This window comes from Orussus abietinus, unplaced genomic scaffold (genome assembly GCF_000612105.2).
Source record: "Orussus abietinus isolate OABI.00-Male unplaced genomic scaffold, Oabi_2.0 scaffold16, whole genome shotgun sequence".
Lineage (NCBI taxonomy): Eukaryota > Metazoa > Arthropoda > Insecta > Hymenoptera > Orussidae > Orussus > Orussus abietinus.
Window position 1 is genome coordinate 232,261 of NW_019394714.1, and position 22,404 is coordinate 254,664.

Here is a 22,404-nt window from a genome sequence, read left to right on the forward strand (position 1 = left end):
CCATTGTAGACGTCCCGAGATGCCGGAGTGTTTATTTAGCCTAACACTCGCCGATGCCTTCCCCGTTGTGCTCCGGAGCTGTTTATACACCTCCACCTTCCCGGCAAAGCTCCATCTGAAGGAGGGTCCTCCATTTGGGGAATCCTCCGCCACGTGTAAACCACCCAATCGTGCGAGGCCCTCCCCTTAAGGGTGATCCCGACTTACTCTTCGTTACCTCGGTTTACTTACACCTGCAGTTTCTCACAGTTCTTTAGGGCAGGGAACTACCCTAAAAATTGATACGAAGATGTAGTGATGACTCCTCCACCGGGAAGACATCCTTAAAAATTTCGTCCTGGTTTCTCTTAAACATTTGCATACCCCTGAGGATACAAGAAGAGAGGTGGAATTTAATCGAAAGAAGCAGTACCTCCTTCGTGATCGATATCCAACGCTCTCGAAGCCTAACCTACAAAATTCACTTTAAGGCCTCCATAAAGCGGATGGTAAAAAGGAGAAAGAGGAAAAACGTACGGCGGAAGGTAGACGAGCCAACTTAATAACTCCAGGGCGAAATCTCTCTCTGGCGCGTGAAAATACACGGAGGAAGTGCGTGGAATAAAATATCGGCGAATAAAAAGGTCGACGCGGTATATATATATATATATATATCGAGCGTCCGACCGGCCGTAAATCGCCGGATGAAAAAGCGGCCGGGGCCGAAATTATATTATGAAATCGCCGGTAACGGGTATCGCTAAACTGCAGGCGGGCGATATATCAAAAAGTCGCGGGAGGTATGACGAAAAAAAGTAGCCAGAAGGAAGAGGGACGCCCGTAAAAATGTTTCCCCTCTTCTATTTTCCCCGGGCGGCCGTTTCGATTGCGTCGAGGGCGGCCGCCATTGTGGTGGCCGACGTCGCTAAAGGGACGTCTCGGGACGTCGTAACTGTCGGCGTCGTTGGAACGTTAATCGACGCTCGTGAAAGAGCCGAGGCGAAATAAGGGATAAGCCGCGGGCTCTGCTCTGGGCGCAATTAAAGGTAAAACCTACGCGAAGAAACTGCCGCCCGGCGCCACCCACCGCCCACCGCCCCGCAACGCGGTAATCCGTTTTGACGATCTGAATCGTGGAAATCTTGGAAATTTCATGTCTTTGGAAGGGGTCCTTCTGCGAGAGTCGATGCAACTTCCAAGGTAAAACCTATGGGAAGTAATTGCCGCCCACCCACCACCCACCGCCCATCGTTGCTCTGCGACGCGTCACTCCGGAAACGCGGTAATCCGTTTTCGACGATCTGACGGAGGGATTTCTGGGAACGTCATATTTACCTCTGCGAAGTTTCCTTTAGGAGGAATCGACGCAACTTCCGGAAGTGGGGGAGAATTTGACGATTTAACGGCTGGATCGCCAAGTGCGCTTAGAGGTATTAAAAATAATATTATCCATTCATGACATTTCTCCCGAATGTCGTACTCAAACGCGAACACCCTAATTCAGTAAAATTTAATTCCTGTACTTAATAAACTGTGTTAAAAAATTTATAACATACATTATTAATTTGGTACACGAGTGTATCAACTTCCCTGGATTTCATGAAATTATAACATTACGTATCGCGCACTAATTTGATATAACCTACGTAATAACATGCCGTTTTCAATGACTTTATTGAGATTCATTCGAGCATAATTCATCAAAGAGCCGTGAATGAAAAACCGCGGATTCCACCCCGTCCGGCGTTTTGACTTTCTCCAGGTTATTGCATTTATCGGCGCGTTCGTTTCAGCACGAAGTAATCATCATAAAATCGTGCATTACCGCGCAATTTAGCATTATTCATGGCGCAACAGTTGTTAAAATTGAAACGAGCCGTCAAGTCCGGAAGGTAATAAAAAATATTCCCTCCCCCCGCGGTCCCCTCTCTCGATTTCCTCCCGTTTTATAAGCTTCCCTTCCGTATAATTTCCAGCAATCTTTTCTCCGCGGCAAGAAAGGAGGCGAATATACCGAAGAAGAGTGGCGGATCCCCCGCGTGATATTTTCTCCCCCAGGATTGCAACCTGCCTCACCGACACCCCCTCGTCCAAAGACGAATTCATACTTTTGCGTTTCCGTATAAAGGGGAGAACGACGTCAAGTTCTTCATAAAACCGCGAGAGGGGCCATCTTGCCGAGACCCTCTCTTCTTTTTTATTATTCCCGGCCGACGTACACACTCACCCCTTAAATCTTCTTCTAGACCGTCAGCGGGGAAATTTACGAAAGGCAGCTTTCTCGCTCTGGATAATATACTCGTGCCTGGGAAGAACTATTTTCGGGATCGACGAGGAAATCCGCGCTGAAAATTTGAAGAGGGGGACCACCCACCACCCACCACCCCCCGGATGCCGAAATTTTCGGCAAGGGGAGTTCTATCCCATTTTCCACCCATCTCCCATTGGATAGCATTCTGCCAATTCTGTCAAGAAAACACATTTTCCCAAGAAGTGCATTTCCACCGTGAAAACTTCCCTTAGAGCGTGCAACAGCAATGATAAATATTTCCCCCTAATAAACAAAGTCTTTTAATTAACCACCTTCGGTAGAACGAAACGTGGCAGAGAATTCCTAACGTTCGAGAGTTCCGAAAATGTCCGAACCCTCCACATCCAAGGGTACAAATCCATTTAAAGACGGGAATTTGCGAAGTTAAGGGAGCAAATTAGAAGTTTCATTGAACGTGCAGACAGAGGGGGAGGATTTTTCCCCCGAGAATGGTCGGAATTGGCCCGCAGAGAGAGCTAACGAATTCCTGGCATAAATTTCCGTTCCGTATCTATTCTTTTTTCCTTTCCTCGCGAAAAGCCAGAGGGAGCTTTCAGGACTCCATTGGCGAGTCTTTCGGAAATATTAATCTTCTTATCGGGCGAGGGGAGGGGAAAAGTGCCGGCAAAGGGGTTAAAGGGAGAGGAAAGTCCAAGCCGGAAGGCGCCATCACTTATTCATAGAGGGACAATACTTGCGTGCCCTCTTCCCTCTGTACTTCCCTCTTGGCAGCGTCGTTTGTTCCCGCCCTGTTGACTTCCCTCTTGCAGAATTTAAGGTGAAGCGAAACACCCTTCAAATCAGTCTATTTGAATGCAACACTTTTTTTAAGGGTATTAGACCAAACTGTCCGAAACTCTGACGCATCACTCCTGATCATCTAAGAATTGTCCTGACACATTGAAAATTTGGATTTTTCAAAAAAATTGTTTAACTCAACCGAGACCAAAATCAAAATGGCGTCGAGCTCTCATATTTCGATCAATATACAATTATCGAAGGCTCTGATATGAGAAACGAAAGGGTCGGGACAATTTTACGACAATTTAGAACACTCTGGTAATCGATAAACTCGCAATTACACTACTCATTGCAGGTAATGAGGGGCCTTCACGAGTGTAATTTCAGTCGTGTCGGGACTTCTCCTAGGACCTCCACAGTGACGTGTTAAATTCCCAATCGATTATTCCCACGCAGTCAGGAGAAAAGTGGTAAAACCCAGTCTAGCATCCCCTTAACCTTAGTTAATCGCGCCGATTTAGAGCGGAATATCCCGGGATTTACGGGAGGCCGCGGTAACGGGTGACGCGAAATTAAAACCGCCGCCATGATGGCAGACATTCGTCAGCGCGTTCCCTCGCGTCGGATTTTCCGCGCAATTATTGCGGCCCGGGGCCGGACGCGGCCTGCGGCACGGCACGTCCGCCCGACGTCCCGACGCCGGTCGACGGACGTCCCGATCGACGCGCCCGGAAAATCCTGGTCGCGGGGAACATGACGGCGGTGTGACGTCGCGTGCGCCGCCACGATGGAACGATACCGCGACGCGGATGCCGCCGAGATCTATGCGTCATTCCCGCCGCGCCTATTTGTTATTTTACTCTTTCGGTGGACGCGCTCATTAATCAAAGCCTCTCGTCTCTTTACCTGGCACTCTGCATTTTTCATCCCCGCCGAGCAAGCACGCCCCTACGCCGACGCGAAGTAGGCCGCCATTACGGTCCCCATTGATACCGATTATAGGTTATGGAACGCCAAAGGGTTGACATTAACCCCTTAACTTGTGCGAGTTAATTCGAGCGCGCTAAACAGGCCAAACTGTGCACCCTGGAGATAATTCCAGCGGCGTTGTATTTTACGATACTATAATTTTTCACACTAGAATATTATCCAGAATTTTATTTTTTTCCCCAAGACAATGTTCTAGTGTTTTTTTTCTTACATAAAAAAAATTGATTTTCTTTGGCCGGTTTTTTTTGTTTAATTCTATGCGCGGAACTTGCGAAGTAGACCGCCATTACTGTTCACAGTTGTAACGCTTATAGGTTAGGAAAGCAAATATATTATATAATAATTGATGTTGAAATGAAGGGAAAAAATGGAAAAAGGAAATTCCGCTGCGTGTTGAGGATGGGTGATGTACCGGCATGGATGGGACGGAAATTATTTTCCGCGAGTAAGGAAAAGCGAAGCGCTTTTCCTCGAGAGAATCGTGTGATCCGGGAAAAGGAGGGTAAAAGTCGTCGGCGGGAGTTTCGTTAAAACCGGGAAAAGGTCTCAAAGAATCTTACGAGCAGCCATGTTTGAACGAAATGCTCCTGCAAAGTCGAGGATGCTCCTTTTCGCTTTCTCTTTCTTTGGAAGCCCGGCTTTTCCGACACTTTTCTCCGCTTTTACGAGTGGTAAAAGCCGCGAGGATCAGAAGGCATGCTCTCGAATACGCGGCTCCGTTCCGATAAGATGACTGGCAAGAAGATCCTTTGAATGCGACCCTTCGCATCACCTCGCGAAGATCCTCTGACAAAACAGAGTCTGAATGGTCGATTTCGAAGGATCTCCGTTGATATCCTTTACTATCCGAGTGATAGATTCGACCTGGCGAAGAAACCATCCTGGGCAAAGCGTCGTTTTCGAAAATTCTCACATACAAAACGTGAGGTGGAAGTTCCGCGCGACGCGGATTCAAGATGGCCGACCGCGAGGCACCCGTATAGAGACTTCCTGTTAAACAAAACGTCCGAACGAGACTTTGCCAACGAGACCCGTCCTAATGCCTCGAATCCGGCAATTTCCTGCCCCCCAACTTCCGGCCCCTCGTCGATGCGCCATCCGAAGCTCCCGATACTTTACTCGACATAAATACGACTCCCTTGTGGCTTGTGGTGAAAAATGCCTCGAACAAAAGTTCCGAGGTACACCATGACGAACAACTTTTGTGGGAAACGTTTCCTTCTAGGACGTACCGTTTAGGAGGAAAACCCATAGAAAGAACGTTAAAAGTAATCACCGAACACAGGTTGAAGGCCAATTTAATATGCATTATAAATTTCTAATTATAATTCTACGTCAGATTTATTATCCCGTGAAAGTGTCTAGGAGAATTAACATCGTTCTTTAACTAAGTCCATAAAATATCTCGATGAGAATAAATTTTACAAAATTAATACACCACATCCGAAGCTCTGAACGAACTTTTGTCTTATCAGTGCGACGTGTGAATTTTACATCGGGTACTCGTGGCAGCAAACGGAATTTAAAAAAGCTCCTCAACTTTAATTTCTTTCAACGAGTCCATCATAACTCGCAGAAATGACGGTAATCAGTGCGTACCTATGCCACACGAAAATGTCAAACGGCTTAATTTGAGCGATTAACGGCAATTCCGCACGATCCGAGGACTGATAGGAGCTTCGGCAAAGTGATAATAAATTCCTCGAAGCCCGACACGGGATCCTGGAAGTCCTGGAGTCCCGGCCGAACCCGTGCCGGGATTCCAGGACGTCCCGCGGGAATCCTACGTTAAGCTGCGATAATCCCGCGTCGTTTTTTTCCCCGCAGGAAAAGGAGCACCTCTTTTCCTACCGGGAGAAAGAGCGATTTCCTCCTTTTACCATTTCTCCCGTTTCCTCCTGGCTGTCCCTTCTACTCCAGCCGAGTCCGACTCTATCGATCTATCGAACCGTCGGCTCCCGGAAGTCCGGGATCGATCCTTGAAACCGTGCCCAATCATCTGCTCGTTCGAGCATCCGGTCGGGCTTTTTCCGCTTCCTCGAAAACCAAGTTTCTTTCCCGAATGGATATTACAACCCGGAGGAAAGGAAATGTGGACGAGAGGTCCGAATCCTTTTCCCGGATGCTGGATCAGGGAAGGCTTCTAAATCATTTTTCCTATGCGCATCTCTAAGCGTTCTTCTCATTTGTTAGGATAAACGCGATTCCAAGTGATACAAGTCGTCTAAAGTTTAGTTAAAGGTGATGGGAAAGTGGCGTCAAATGATTTTATGAAACTTTTCTCCAACCTAAGTGTACTGATTCGTTTCAAACTCGACAATATAAGCATGGAGACTATAACGAAGCTCCTAACACCCATAAAATTTCAATTTTTTCCAAATTTATTATACATATCTTCAAAATTTTTTATAAAAAATGAAATTTCATCAGTGCCAGGACGTTCCTTATATCCTATACTCCCATAAAATTTCAATTTTTTCGAAGTTTATTATACATATTTTCAAAATTTGTTATAAAAAATGAAATTTCATCAGTGCCAGGACGTTCCATGTATATGTAGGATATATATCGGCTGACTTTTTCATATCTCCTAAAATGCATTTACTCCAAGTTCATTTCTGGAATTCACCTACTCTCTTCCAGTGACGTCTGGACGGAAAACCCGAAATTCCGCGTCCGGGGAGCGAAGGAAACGTCGAGTCAGCGAAGACGCGTCCACGTTATATCTATGGAACATCTACCGTATATCTACCGTACAATGAACGTTTTTCCATACACGTGTCTGCCACCCCCGAGACTCCCCCATAAATTCGCACATGCGACCCGCTGGTGCGGCGAATACACGGCCGCTTTGCGTTACACATTTATCCGACGTAGGTGCACTTCCGGTTGCACGAGAGCCCCAGCCATCGGGCATCCCGGAAGTGGGAATCGATACTCAATAGTCGAGTGTGCGTTATGGGGGGGGGGGGCTTTGCCACTACCGGAAATGGAGTTTCCGCCCCTAGGCGAGATCCCCACCGAAAGGAAAGCGAGCTTAATCTACCGAGAAGGAAATTAACTACTCTTGTACAATTTTCTACAGATTCGGTCAATGAGATAGAGCCTTTAAGGCGATGCCAAAGTGCCGCCAAAGAAGTCCGATGAAATTCTTTGGGACCTCTTCGAGGTCTCCAAATTGAGTCCTGGGTTTAAACCAAGACCTGAACCACAAGGATCCATGGTCCTGGATTTCGGTTTTCCGGGCTTGGATCTGTCGGAAGTGGTTCCATATTCGTGGCTCGCTTCCCGGGGTCAAAACCGCAGCTTCGTTACTGCATAACGAAAATGCATCCGACGCGTCGTGATGCATCCGAGGCCACCTCTGCGCCCCAAAGAGGTGTGACATAAATTTTAAATCATCACTCCGGTTCGCATTAATCCTCCGCCCTCCTTGATGGAAGTAATTATTCTTCCGTCCCTTAACAATATACTTCCACAGGGTGCTTTCTCTTTTCGAGCGTCGCTCCTCATATGCCCATAACTTCCCAACGGTACGGAATTTCAAAGAAACGCCCTAAACAAATTTTCTTCGCAATACGTTATGCGATAACTTTTGTCCGAGACATTTTTCAATATCTCGAAGGGTTAAGCAAGAAAAACCATTGTGTTCATCGCTTCCACCTTACTGCGTTCTCCGTTTTCTAGCGCAGCTCTTCATACGCCCATAACTTTCTAACGGTACGGAATTTCATAGAAATGCCCTAAACAAATGTTGTCCGCAATGTGTTGTACGGTAACTTTTGTCTGAGATGTTTTTCAATATCTTGAATAGTTAAGCCAGAAAGCCATAGTCTCGGTCGTCGCGATGCGCCGTTACTTTGTCGCTGTTGTTCCCGTGTACTGTACTCGCCGGTGCGGAATATTGTCTTGAAAATTAGAGGGACTTGGGAAATGAACTTTCATTAATGAAATTCTTCCCTGTTTCAGTGCGGGAGGTGACGCTATCGGAGCTGAGAGACTCCGTAGCGAGGTTACGAGACCGCGTAAAGCTGGTCTGCAGGACGAGAGGGTCGCCACCTCCCAGAGTGCATTGGCTCAAAGATGGCGTGTCTCTGCAGCCCCGACGGGGTCTAAGGATCCAGCACAAACGGTAAGCCGACGGTCTTATTTCTAGCCCCAATCCCCGGGCCTGTAATTTCCCTCCTGCATGGAAGTTTCCTCGTCACGGGCCGAACCGGGCGAAAGTTCCAGTGAAATGGCGGATTTCATATCTGAAACATGAAAGTGGGCGCGTCCAGGGCGATACACCCACTGAAGTGCACCTGGGAAAAACTGCTAGGAATAGATTAAATCTCCCTAGCTTTCGTGCAGGGAAAGGGTTGAAAGATCATTTCAATTAGATATTAACAAAATTTGTTGATGCAAAAGTGGCGACACACTGACCTCGTTTATTTAACTTTTTTATAAACTGGGTGTATCGAATCATTTCAAAGTCTGCAACGTGAATATGGAGGCTATAGGGAAGGTCCTGAGACCCTTGAAGTTTCAATTGTTTAAAAATTTACTTATAGGTGTTTAACATAATTTTTCATTAAAAGTGAAATTTCGAGGGATCCCCTCGGATGCCACTTTATTAACTTTTAACATTTGCAAATTAGTAATTCAGTGTGTTAACTGTTAGATTGCTTAAAAGTTAGCTAATCGCGATATCGTGTCACGTGATCGACTGCGTAAAGACGCCGCGACGCCGCGCTAAGGCGTCGCCTCGATGTCGTTGGCGCACGATGACGTCGACGTAACGAGTGTCCCGGAGATGACTCGATCCTTGGCATAGATCCGATCGTATAATTAAAGACGAATCGTGACTGTGCACAGAACGCGCCGCCAGGCGTTCCCCTTTCCCTGAAACGGAAACGCGAAACGCCCCCGTCGGAGAGAGGGATGAGTAATGAATTTTTTTTATTTCCATTTTCTGGAAACCTCCGCTCCCTCCGCCTAGAAAATGGATATTCCAAGTGTCCCTCGACCTCTTTCCCGGATATGAAGCTGTAACACGGCCCAAACTTCTGTTTTTTTTCCCCCTGAAAAAGAGCCAACCCTTTCCGGACACTCTTCCCCCGCAATTACTCTACCGAGTTATTCGTTAATAACGAATTACGATAATTACAGCCGTACCTAAAAATATTCCTTACTCGTCCTAAATCATAAAAGGACACGCATGAACATTAACTTGGCTCTTGAGCTACTCTCCTTTAAAAAACCCGCGCAGTTTAAATTGCTTTCCTTTAGTTCGACGCTTACTTCGGTATAAATTAATTCAAATGATAAAGATTAAAAATTAGATCAGATTATTTGATACACGTAGGTTCTAAATCCCGGAAAATGGTGTCGTTTCCATTAAATATATTAAATATGTAGGGGAAAAATATGTTAAACGAGAATATCTAAGGGGTAGGTCAGCGCCTCCACTGTTGGGCCTGAAAATGATGGAAAATGACGGAAAATCATTTTTCCATCATTTCCGCCGAGATGCCGACGACGGGGAATTCTTTTTCGGGACCCTCGAGGCTGGATTGAGGTAAAAAAAAAAATTATAAGGAGGGAAGCAGATTTGAAGGAGGAAAAGGGGACTGGTGGCGCAGTCAGCGTCCTGGCTTGGAGAAGTCACATCGGCGCCGAGGGTTAAGGGGGGCGCAGCTTTGATGTCGCCGGAAATCGAGTTTTTCCCCAAGACGCAGAGGAAGACCTTTCCCCAAGGGGTGTATAAGGGAGGTCGGAGCTTTCGGTACCTTTGAGAGCTTAATCCGCGAGTTCTCTCGCGGATGCAGGGCCCGCAATTAACTTAAAAGCTCCAAAGCTCCCGCCAAGGAATTCAGACGCGAGTTCCATAGGTCTGGGGAAACTTGGAAGCTCATTCGTCCGTTTTATTAAAAAGAAAAAAAAAACATGGGAATTGAAAGTAGATAGCGCGCTTTGATACGCCCTTAAAGGCTCCTAACCGCAGATCGGCGGCTTAAGGAGGTGTAATTTCGAAATCAGGAAAGCACAGAAAGAAAGGAAATATTTTTTAACTATCTCCTTCCGCGGATTGCAAGCTTACGCTTCCGCCCTTAACGGTTAAGGGGGGCGGAATCTTAACCGAGATCACCGTCGAGGTAACGAAGGTAAAAGAAAAAACATTGCCAGTAAGTTTCCATCAGAAAGTCGTCAGAATTGCGAGTTACGAGTTTCGAGGACCCCTTAAAGGCTCCTTAAGGCGGCTTAAGAAGGGAAAGTCTCGCCGGCAGGGATCAGGAAATGCGGAAAAGAAGGGAAACGTCCTTTAACGATCTCATCCCCTTGATGGCGAGCTTAGAACACGTCCCTAACTGTTATGGGAGGTCGAAGCTCGACTCGAAGGAACCAATGGGAGGAGTCCTGACCCCCAGCGGAGCCATCGGCAATGGGTACTTGAGCTTGCACCAGAAAAGCACACTTCCGGCCGCGTGTATTCCGTGCTTCCTGAATGCGAAGGACTATCTCCTATCGGATTTCCGCAAGCGCGGGCCCACGCGGGGCAAAAAGCACGGCAGGGCCATTAGGTTATTGCGGATCCGCGGAGAGCTTACGAGCTTGCGAGTATTGGGAGCTCGCGATTTCCCAGCTGCACTTCAGCCTGGAAAAACTTCGATCGACGCGTGAATTAAACCTCGCCAGGTGGCAAAAGCTCGGGAAGGGGAAGAAGGGGCGAAAGCTCCGCGGAAATGGAGGGTGGGGGTGAAAGCTCATGGGAGGCGATAGGAAAACAGGGAATAGTCGATCGGATCTGCTTTATTACTCTTCTCTGCCTCGTGGGGAAATATGCGACTTCCGGCCACGGCGCGGAAATGGAAATCGTTGGCCAACCGGAAATATACACTTCAAAGATGTCGACGCATGTGTCGAGGGAATTTCCGGGGGGAAAAAGAGAAGGGAATTGTTTCCCGAAGTCATTGGAAAATTCTCACGAGGAATGGCTTTGCTGGCAATGGTTCGGTCTCTCGTGGGGTCTTTTACATTTTTCCAACTTCCGTCCTCTACGTATTTCCGGAATTGTCGAGGATTACCGACATCCTGGATCGGCGCCCGGCAGGGAGTATCCAGGAAAATGAACCAGCTTAATGGTAAAAAGGCCGGAACGAAGAGCCCGTAAAAGCTTGAAGTCCTAAAACCATCAGCTTGGACACGCGAAGTCCCCATTTCGGAATCCCCGTAAAAGCTTCCCAAAAAAGTATTCAGAAAAATGGTACGTTCTTTTAAATCGAGCCGACTACGATTAGCAACAAGGCTGCACGTATTAAATATTGCTTATACCCTGAAAAAAAATAAAAAGTTGGTCGGCGCGAAGAAAATCTGCATTGCTGCGACTAAATCCTGCGATCAGATGCCAGGTAGAGTGAATACAGAAAGTTGGTTAAATTCGTTTAAATCAACGATTTTTCTTCTAGACAATATAATTTTTTCTTGCAAGATTAAATGGACGAGCAATGAGTTCACTGATTAAATAACGTATTCCGTCATTTTGGGTGTTTTACCATTTATTTCCGTAGCGATGGTTGTCCCCCCTGTGTCGCTGCATGCAAATGTCCGCTTCATGGCAAGCACTAATCCCCTAGTCGCTAGGGGAATCGGTTGTCGAAAGCGTAATAAAATTATATCACCGGCACGTATATTGCACAAGGGACATCTCTGGTGAGAAGCGTCCATGGGAAGCTTCGTATCTTGGCTTCTGATCAAGTTCCACCCATTTCCACTTTCTCGTTCTCGCATACTCCCAATGTCTCCGTGAAGCATTTCGAGTGAAATGATTAGATACTGATAGTGCATTGTATGCATAAAATAGATCATCATTCGGAGATTCCCTCCTTGGAAACGATCCCATATTTCACGTCACAAGATGCAATTTTCAAGAACCTTCTGAATAAAAGTCTTACAATTTACATGAATTTAACGGCAGCCATCTTGTGCAAACTAGTAGCGGAGGAAAAACTCATTCGTTCTTGCGTCTGGTACCAAATACAGTGTCAAAATCGCGTTAGAACAATTTTATAAAATATTCGAAGCCTTTAAATTAACCTTGTTCAATATGGCGTCGGTACAGGCACCTCGATCGACACAACGTGATATTGAAACGGCATCCGAGCGGCGGCCATTTTGTGCAGACTCGTAGCAGAGGAGAAACACATTAATTCTTGCATCTAATACGAAATATAGTGTAAAAATCACGTTAGAACAATTTTATATAGTATTCGAAGCCTTTAAATTAACCTAGTTCAACATGGCGGCAGTGCAGGCACCTCGTCGCGTTTCTGGTTCGATTCGAGCGCGTCGATCGACACGGGCGGCTCAATCGGTAACCTTCACAAAGGCCACGTAACGTTCAATACAAATTCCCTCGATTCTTTTGTCTTTTACTCGGGCGTAAAGAGCTTTGGAGCGCGCTCTGTCGGTGAGCACAATCGCCGGGGAGCTTTCAATCCCGAATGGAGTAGCATTCTCGGGATCCTCGGTGTACAAGCTGCTTCTTAGTCGAAAGGGCTCTTTTCCGGAAATCGGCGCGGGGCTCGCAAGATGGCGGCGGATTTCGCGGACCGGAAGCTCCGACTCGCATTTCCCGGACGTTACTCGCCAAACCCGGCCGTGTCGCCGCGAGTTTATCGCAGGTCTCGTTACGACTCACGCGATAAACCTTACGACTGGCTGACATCCCGACGCCGACGCCATTACTGTCCGACGCCCTTACAATGCCGGCCAAATTGTTCCCAGCAGGGCACACGGAAGGGTGCCTCCGAAACTGGACCTCCTCGTAAAGTCCCGACTATCGCTGAGGGAATTGTCCGGGCAATGCCTCCGATGTATCATCTTTACCTTTAAGGCGGTATGAAAGTACTTTCCGAGGGATCAATTGTTCATGACACTTTTCATAGATCCAGGTGTACCGAATCGATTGTAATCTTACCACGTGGATGCAGATACCCTAAAGAAGGTCTTGACACCCATGAAATTTCATTTCTCTACAATTTTTTTCTAAACATTTTGTTCTTTTTTTTTTTATATATATAAATCATGACGTTCAGAGAAAACTTTCGTAGACGAGACACCCCCGAAGTCGTACGTTATTATTATCTTAAGAGGATGGCAAATTTGTTTGCATAATTAAGATTCAGTTAATTAAAAACATTGCAAGCAGAAAAGGGCACGGGGGTTAGTACATATTGGAGCTCCACTGTGTTTGACTGCATTAATGCAAATTATTACCTTGTGTTTGGAATGTAGAAGATTAACTTTAGTGCTTGCGAAATTATTAATATGGCCGACTTTACAACACTGACAAAGTGGCTCCTCAGGGACACGGGATACGAGGAGGACAGTCGGTCATAAAGTTGCAGCACATGGTTGAGGGTAGAATAATTGTGAATTTTTATGCAAACTTGTTAGCAATACATTACCATGCGCGCAATGAACATCAGATGTATGACCTCCTTGGTATTGTCTCGCTTTTTGTCTTTCAACCAAATCAACTGCTAATAAAATCGGAATTCATACAAAGAATAATTTCTTGTCGCTAATCAACTCTAACAAAAGTAATCATAATCCCGAGGCAATGTGTGCAATTTATTCCCGTTTATTTAAGTGAAATAATTATTCTTCGAATTATAACAACATTTCTTTACATCAATGACACTTCTTCCTCCCTATGGATACACGGAGGGAAAAGAGATTTGCAAATTTCACAAATTAACAACTATCTTCTCTTATCACTGTTTACAGGAAAGCAATTGATTGAGTAATCATTAACTTGCCCGATTCCGCTTGTACCTCGCATTCAACTTGTACATTGCCAAATGTAGTTTGTCAGATTTGTATCCCCCTACGAGGGTGCAATAGCGGAGTTAATAAATCCTCTTAACCCTCCCCTCCCCCGCGATTATCAACCATCCATCGGCGAGATCGATTATCGTGATATGTGCGATAATTTCGATGGACAGATCCTCCTCATCCGCTTTGGGTATTCCCGAGGAAATCGCGGATCGGTGCTCCAATTAATTACCAAATCCTCATATATACGCGGAAGTTACCTTCCTCGAATTGGTAATCATTTTTCATTTTGCATTTTGCATTTTGCAACTAATACTTGGACTTCTGGTTGAACCATCAAAAATGTAGTCGATTAGACCGAACATTTGATTGTTCACGTATGAAGGTGAAGTGCCCCCCCCCCCCAAATAATGAGTCGAAGAAGAAGAATCTTCGAAATGAGCAGAAATCGACGCAGGCGTGAGATCTCGAACATCCGAAAGGGAGAAAAGCGGTATTTCAAGCTCAAAAACCGGCATTTCCGGAAAATAGCCGCGCCATCCCGGATCGGTGGGTGGGTGGGAAAGGGGCCATTTTCCGCGCTTTTATCACAGAAACTCAGCGCGAAGTGGATGGGAAAAGGGGGAAAGCGAAGCGCGAAACGGTGAAAGAGAAAAAACCGGGGTGACTATCCCACCCCCCCCCCCCCCCCACCCCCGGTGGAGCGAAAACCAGAGGCGGCGGCCGTTCGTTGAAAGATTTGCATACGCTCGCAAACTATCTACCATTTTGTCGATAAATATATTTCAAACTGGAATTCGCTCGGCGAGCCGGCGGGGGGTGGGGGTCGAATGCAGATTTACGCAAAATAGGATTCCGCTTTAGGTAGGACGCCGTGTGGCGACGCCAGGTAACGCGTCGTTAACGCGCCGGACATCGTTCCGCTGAAAGCGGCTCGTCGGGACGCAAAACATATAATTTAGAGTGCGAGCCTCCACACCCATCCGTACTGGACCTACGCTCAGGGCGGACTGATCATGCACGACATCTACCCTGGACGCGCGCCCGTATGTGTGCGGCACACTGATGGGCGCCCGCATGTGGGTGTCACGTTGATGAAACGCCCGTATGCGTCGATACACTGACGAAACGCCCGCATGTGTGCGGCGCATTGATGGATGCCCGCATGTGTCGGCACACTGATGACATGCCCGTATGCGTAGCACACTGACGAAACGCCCGCATGTGTGCGACACATTGATGGATGCCCGTACGTGTGCGGCACTCGGACGGCACGCCCGCCTGTGTTACCACACTAACGAAACGCCCCTATGTGTCGACACACTCACACGTGTACGCATGCGCGAGAGGAATCACGAGGAACGGACCAAGGATTCACTCTTGATGGTCCGACTGCATATCACCGCAGCTTTGACCCGCCTCCCAAAGAGCGATTCCGCCGCTATCGGATATCGGTCCCACTCGGGGGGTTGGATTTTTCCATCGGGCCGAAATGACTTAACGCTCTCCGAAATCCAAATGGGGCGTCGATTTCGTCGTTTAAGTCAAGGGTGGAGAGGGGACACCGAAATGGGGAGGTCGCTTCGGGTGGAGTGGAAAGCCCCCCGTCGGGGCACTCGGCTGAGTCTCGCACCAAGCACATACACCCTTGCACGTGGAAAAATGACGGGTTAAATGAAGAAAATTTTTCCTCTTTCTACTATTTATTATTTGTATATTATTTTCTTTTTAGATTAAATATTTGACGAAAGTGAGAAAACCCTTTGGTTATTTACATTAACCAGTCAGCTGTTTCTGACGAGTAGTTGTTCATGTCGGAAAGTATAGTGGCTAACCTAGGTTAGACGAGCGCGGTAAATAAACAAATATTGAAAATTATGAAATATTCTAGGGTACAAGGTTCGGCCATTGCTATCATCGGTTATCTTCATGTATGCGAATGTGTATGCAACGGAGACGGAGGGAGAGAAGAAGCGGAATGGAGAGAGAGATTCGACTAGATTAACCGAGGGATATTCCGTTAATGGATTGTACAGGCCCGATTTTAATGTTTTATTCCCGCTGATCGAAAATTCGGGAATATCCGATCGGGCGTACTTTCTGGGAGATTTAAGTGCACAGCGTATGTACAATGCAATCATTTATTATGCAGCGCATTGTACATTGACGCACGTTCCTTGCCACGAGAATCCGAATTTCAGATCGCCATTTTCTGCCAATTCTTCTTCTTCGACATGAAATTCGAGATCCAAGATGCTCTATCTACTTCTCTCACTAAAATAAGTCATCCATTGTGAAAAAACGCTGCAACAAATTCACATTGTCGACGGACATTCCCAAATCATGTATAATTACAAGAAACAATTATTTCCGTCGAGAAGAAAAATTCATGCCGATTTAAAAAATTGTCTTTTCATTCAATCTGACATTTCTTCGAACATTGATCTTAGGATTTTTCATAATGCATTTTCCTTTGAGTCAACCAAGAATTTTCATTTCTTTTTTTTTTCAGGGTCAGAGTATAGGTTAGATGGTTTTCCTAATCTCGATATAATCTCGATATAAACTCGATATAAACCCGACTGACCGGGGTCGTCTCGATACTCGTATGAACCGTAACAATGTACTAGAGCTTGCAAACGGTCTAATTAATTTTTATATATACATTTTCCATATCCCAAATTTTCCCTGGCCTCCAGAAACGATGTCCCAGACTTCTCGACGACGTTCTACGCGAATCCGCGAATATCCCGATTCGAGTTCCCTGGTTTGCAACGAATTTAGCGTGGTGGAATCCTCTCGGGGAAGCTTCGCCTTGCGTGTCGCTTCTCGGGGATTTAAAATAGAGTCGGTCGCGCGAGTCCACCAGAGATTCTCGAGGAGGTGCATAAGAAGAGTTCGAGGGGCTCTGACTCATACCCGGTACCGAGTCATCCGCGTTTAGCACTTAGCCTCGAGTCGCCATGTCTAATTCGAGTCTTTCCATAAATTTCCCGCTATTGTCTAGGTTATGAATCCCCAGATACGAAGAAATATGGACCAGCTATATCCGTGGACGATTTAAAAAGAACGTCTTGTCGTTGAATGAAAAACTAGTGCTTAACAAATAATTTCATATGAAATGAAAAGATCACTTTTGGGCGTTCCAATTTAAAAAGAACGTCTTGTCGTTGAATGAAAAACTAGTGCTTAACAAATAATTTCATATGAAAGGAAAAGATCACTTCTGGACGTTTATACTTTAAAGGAAGGTCCTGAAACTCGTAAAATTTCATTTTTTTATAAAAAAAAATTCATAACATGTATAAAGAAATTAAAAAAAAATTGAAATTTCACCAGTGTCAGGACCTTCATATTAATGTTGTAAGGTTTGCATGTAGGTACACCCAACCCGGATAAAAGTTTCATAAACGAGACCTCTTTGACGTCACTTTCACATCCCCTTAAACCCTTTTGGCACTGTCAAGAGCCAGTTCATCGTCGAACCGGCGGCAGGTTGCACGTCCCTCCATAAGCAGGTCTCGGATGGCTTCCGGAAGTTAACGAACTCGAAGATGGCGAACGTGTGCGAAGCCACGGACCTACCGAAGGAGGACTTTCGGTCTTTCGTAGTAGGGTCCCTTGGAACCCTGCCAAGCGCGATTAGGGCGAGGCGAGATCTGCCAAAGAATTTACAGGAATCTGCAATTCGAGTTGAAATTCCAAATTTAATATCCGGCCCCTTTATTTGTTACCCTGACAAATGCGGCTCTTCATCCTCCGCTGAATATCCCGGCCGGGACTTTGGCACGGGATTTTCCACCAAGTCTGCAAATCCGCTGCAGACTTTTTTCTCCCTTCCGATGACCTGGGTCGATAGAAATGTCGGATGCTTTCGTCGGAATTCATTAATCATTACGTTTCGACCTGATGAAATCATCATTAACCTGATCCGAGATAACCTAATCGGTTTTATGGATTAATGTGTGTTTAAACGTCCCATCAACCTTAATTCTGGTGTTGGGCAATTGGGAGACTTGTACTCCAAAAATTAGGATATTACACTTTTCGATTAACGTATGGATGGTAATTAACCTTGTTATTCGGTGGGAAATATTGTACCGAAGTTTGTATGGAACTCGCTTTCGCGGATAAAGTAAATTACGTGTATCTCCGTCATGGATGATTTGTGGTCGATATCGATCGAGTGGTCAATCGACGTCATGGATGATCAGTGGCCGATGAACCGATACCGGAAGGGTGAAACTGGCCAAACATTTTCCGCGTATTTCCTCCAAAGATTATGTGGCTCTGTAATAGTTTAATTTCTAGCCGTTTATGTCACTCCGTGGAATTCCCACTTCTAATTCCCGAAAATTCAAATGAAGGCACTTTGGTTTCGTTTCCTACGACTCACGTAGTAGGAATGGATTCTCCTGGACGCAGACCAAGCACAATTATCTTTCAGGCTCATTTATTCTTTAACTCTACTTCTGGATCAATTAACAATATCTACATTTCTATGTAAAAAAATTATATCTACCCTCTAGATATAATTATTTAATTTGGAAAGAGCCAGAGTGGACGCCACGACTCACGTAGTAGGAATGGTTTCTCCTGGCCACAGGCCAAGCGCGATCAACTCACATCCCCACTTATTCTTTAACTCTACTTCTAGATCAATTAACAATATTATATCCACCCTCTAGATATAATTATTTAATTTGGAGAGAGCCAGAGTGGACGCCACGACTCACGTAGTAGGAATGGTTTCTCCTGGCCGCAGGCCAAGCGCGATTAACTCGGACGTCGTCTTCGGAAAGAAGCATAGCTTCCGAGGGTCGAAGAAGCCGAGCAACGTCCGAGGAATACTCGACGATACCTGAGACTCGAGCAAGGTGTTTCCTCCGTAATTTCTAGCCGTTTGGAATTTGTCCAACGCCCTGTCCATCGACTAGTTTACGGCCCCGGTGGGAGGACGCCGACTGCCCAACGGCCACTCAATGGCCGCCCGATGACCACCCTATGACCATCCGATGACCACCCACCGCCCACCCCATGGATGCCCTCCGGAAGATGTTGGACACGATTCCGACTCTCCCAGTCTGAATTTGTGAACGGTCCTCGATGGGAATGATCCAAGTCTCGCCGGTATAAGTAGATCATTGAAGAATCACTCAGTCAGATGACCACCCTATGACCACCCACCGCCCACCCCATGGATGCCCTCCGGAAGATGTTGGACACGATTCCGACTCTCCCAGTCTGAATTTGTGAACGGTCCTCGATGGAAATGATCCATGTCTTGCCGATATAAGAAGATCATTGAAGAGATCACTCAGTCAGATGACTCAGGGCTCTCGAACCACCAAGTATTCAATTTCGGTACCAATGGCTATTCTGTAATGTGTCGTCCCCGAAAGTACCCAAAACCATGATGCGCATTTTTAAAATAGGTACTTTTACATGTTTTTACCTGATGACTCAATGATTAATTTAAATGTAGCATCACTTAATTTAGATTTATCTCGCGATGCAATTATATACGCGCTGATTGGCCGCGGAAGTCGGAAGCGACTTCGTGGACCAGGAAAGCTCACCTACGACGTGACCTTAATTTTAACGAGGAGCTTGTGCCAAGTTTGGCCGGATAAGTGATTGACCTTATCCACTTGCCAAGTGATACGTTTACTCTGTTGGTTTTTTTTTTAGCACCAGTTTGCATCTTCAGCTGTGTCCAAACTGTTGATCGCAGTCTATTAGATCGAAGCGATGGACTCTGTCAATTTAGAGCTTTCGCCTTCATCTTGCATTTCTTGAAGCTTGATTTAAATTTAAACATTTAAATACTGACCCGCTTAACATGAAGCACTAAATGGGAGATAAATTTGCAACGCGATATTTGTGTACTTAATAATTCAAGGAATTAGGGAGCAAACAATTCATCGCTTTGAAATTCTGCTGATCAGTTCTCGCCTCTGACGTTAATCTTATCAAGTGCGATATAAATGCGGATAGTTATACAGAGACATGCTTGACATTCAATGCCACTTGAAATAGTGTCCTGGAAATTGAAACTCGAAGTCGCATCATGGTAAATGACGCCCATGTACTTAAATTCATCTCCATCGGTGAAGCGAGCTTGCGACTAATTGAAACTGCTCGACTTGGATCGCAGTTTATAATTGTTCCCAATCAAGTTTTAGTTCCTGGCCCAAGGGATAACTAGTTGTTCCAGTTATATTCGAAATTTCTATCGGGAACAATGCAGCTCGACATTTCCCGAGGAGAATTCGATGACTTTGAGGCACTCGCGCAAGCTCAAGGAAGTGGCCGCCATATTGGATCGCAAGCACGCAATAAAAAGGTCGCCCTATGGTATCGGGGGGAAATGAAGTGCTCCTTCCCTTCGGAGAGGGATGAAGTGCTCGCTTCCCTTCGACAAGGGAACACTTCATCCTCCTCTTCAAAGCTCTCATCGAAACGCCTTTGACCCCAAAAGCTTCGAAATAAAGCTCGCGAGCACTTCGAAAGTATCAGAGGCGACAGGCTAGAACCGAAAGAAGGTCGAAATGAGAAAGCAGAAATTCTAAATTTGCCACACGGCGAATGATAATGTAATTTCCTCGCTCCATTGTAAGTCGAGTGGGTGCGACAAGAATGGCGTCGTTTACGTACACTTGTATACTATTTACAGGCTCTGAATTTTCCTAGCTGTCAAGGCCGACTCCTATCGGTTTAAAAAAATTCTCAGCATAAGTACTCCCCACGATTTACTTGCGCAAATTAATGCAAGCCACTGCGAGAAGTGTAAGTCATGGAAAAAAAATCATGAAAATTGTCATTTTAACGTATTTGAGGTTCTGGGGGGCTCTGAATTTTCCTAACGTCGGAGGACCCATTAGAGTTGAAAAAATCTTTATAAAAAACATCTCGTGGAAGCTCCTAGTATGACCCCTAGACTCGCCTTTTGAATGGATTTACAAGCACGATTATTAACACTATTATAGACATTACCGTGAAGGAATAATTCAAATTTCACCTAATTACTTAAAAAATATGAGGTCACTTTAAAAATCCCTATACCATAATTATTAATAATACATATACAAAGGCGGCTTTATAAACGTAATTACATTATACATCCACATTACCCTCTGCTCTACGTCCTCCCAAAATTGCGTTATTAATCAAATCCCAGGCCGTTAATTATGAAATTAATTAAAACACATTATTTCAATGCAAATAATTATTTCACCGGCATATTTCCGTTCTCATTTTAATTTCCACGATTCTATCCTCGCAGTCGATCAATTTGCATCTCGAAATAGCAACTACAGGTCCCTCCACTATAATTACACAGTTTTACGGGAAATGAAAGGAAGCTAGCAATTAACGTCCTAATTTTTCGACAACAATTACCCGTATCGATCGCAGAACAGCCGAAACGGTGCGATGCATCTAATTAATTAGAATGCGTGGAACTAATTACTAGATATTCCGTCTGCGATAACAGCGCTGGCCGTTCTTCGTCTGGCGGGTCTAATTGGGTAGATTTAACGAGAAATATTATATTAATATAATTATACCGCGAGGGGAAAGCTTCCGGTCGCTGGGGATTTACAACAAAAAGTTGGCAGAACTGGGTCTCGGCCTGATTCGTCGAGCACTTCGCACGTCCGACTTTTCTTTTTCTTTTTTTTTTTCCTTTTTATCACGAGCTACTTGCGGCAGACACTTGAAGGCCTTGCGGCATTTCACCCACTTCCTCCTCTTCGCCCCTGAGAGCTTCTCACAAAAGCTCTCGGAAAAGTTGCAGCTCTGGCGCAAATACGTCAAGATGGGATCGCCATTTTCATGTCTTATATTCCATATTCCGGCATCCCTAAAGATTCGCCAATCTCGATAATGTCTGAAAATTGAATGGAAAGTGGTCAGACATTTTTCTGTCGATTTTCTACAAAAAGCTCCGTGAAAAGCGTTATGATATCACGAAAATGACTTGGTTGCAGAATAGGACTTTATTTTTCTCTCACTCTCTTTAATTCCCTTGTTCTATCTCGACCTCTAAATTCGTTACTTTTATTAACAGTCGGCTCAGGGAGTTCGCTCGATCCAGCCAAAAATGGCCGCATCGCCTCCGGGCACGCGACAACTGTCTGCAAGCCCGAAAGCTCGGAAACCCAGCCAGCCCTTTGCCGATCTCCACGGATCTGTCGATTCCGCCGGCGGATCGGCCCGGATATTTCTAGAGGCCATTGTTTTTCTCCTAAATGCGCCGGATTTAAATCTAACTCTTGGCAAGCATTCCCCGTTCGATTCCCTCGAGAAACTGCGACCCTCTTCCCCTCCGTCCCCTTTTCCCCCGGGGTCGCTTACGAGGCGAGATCTCCTGCAAGACGCGAAGCGTCTTTTGTCCGTCCGCACTTCGCTCCCCACCACTTCTGCGCTACCCCCACCACTCGTAAGCTTTATCCCCACTCCTTCTGCTGACTTTACCCCCACTCCGCTGGCAAGCTTCAGTGCCACTTCACTCGTATACGTAATTCCACGTCCCTAAACCTAACAGCGCCACGTCAGCATAA

At 45.8% G+C, this 22,404-nt stretch overlaps 1 protein-coding gene across 1 annotated transcript in view; it reads left to right on the forward strand.

Moving 5' to 3' along the window:
• Positions 1-22,404, forward strand: part of LOC105696724 — a 154,074-nt gene that overhangs the window by 83,760 nt on the left and 47,910 nt on the right. The window contains exon 2 of the mRNA XM_012419422.1: positions 7,991-8,153. Within this exon, the coding sequence (XP_012274845.1) occupies positions 7,991-8,153 (163 nt within the window). The remainder of the gene's footprint in view (positions 1-7,990; positions 8,154-22,404) is intronic.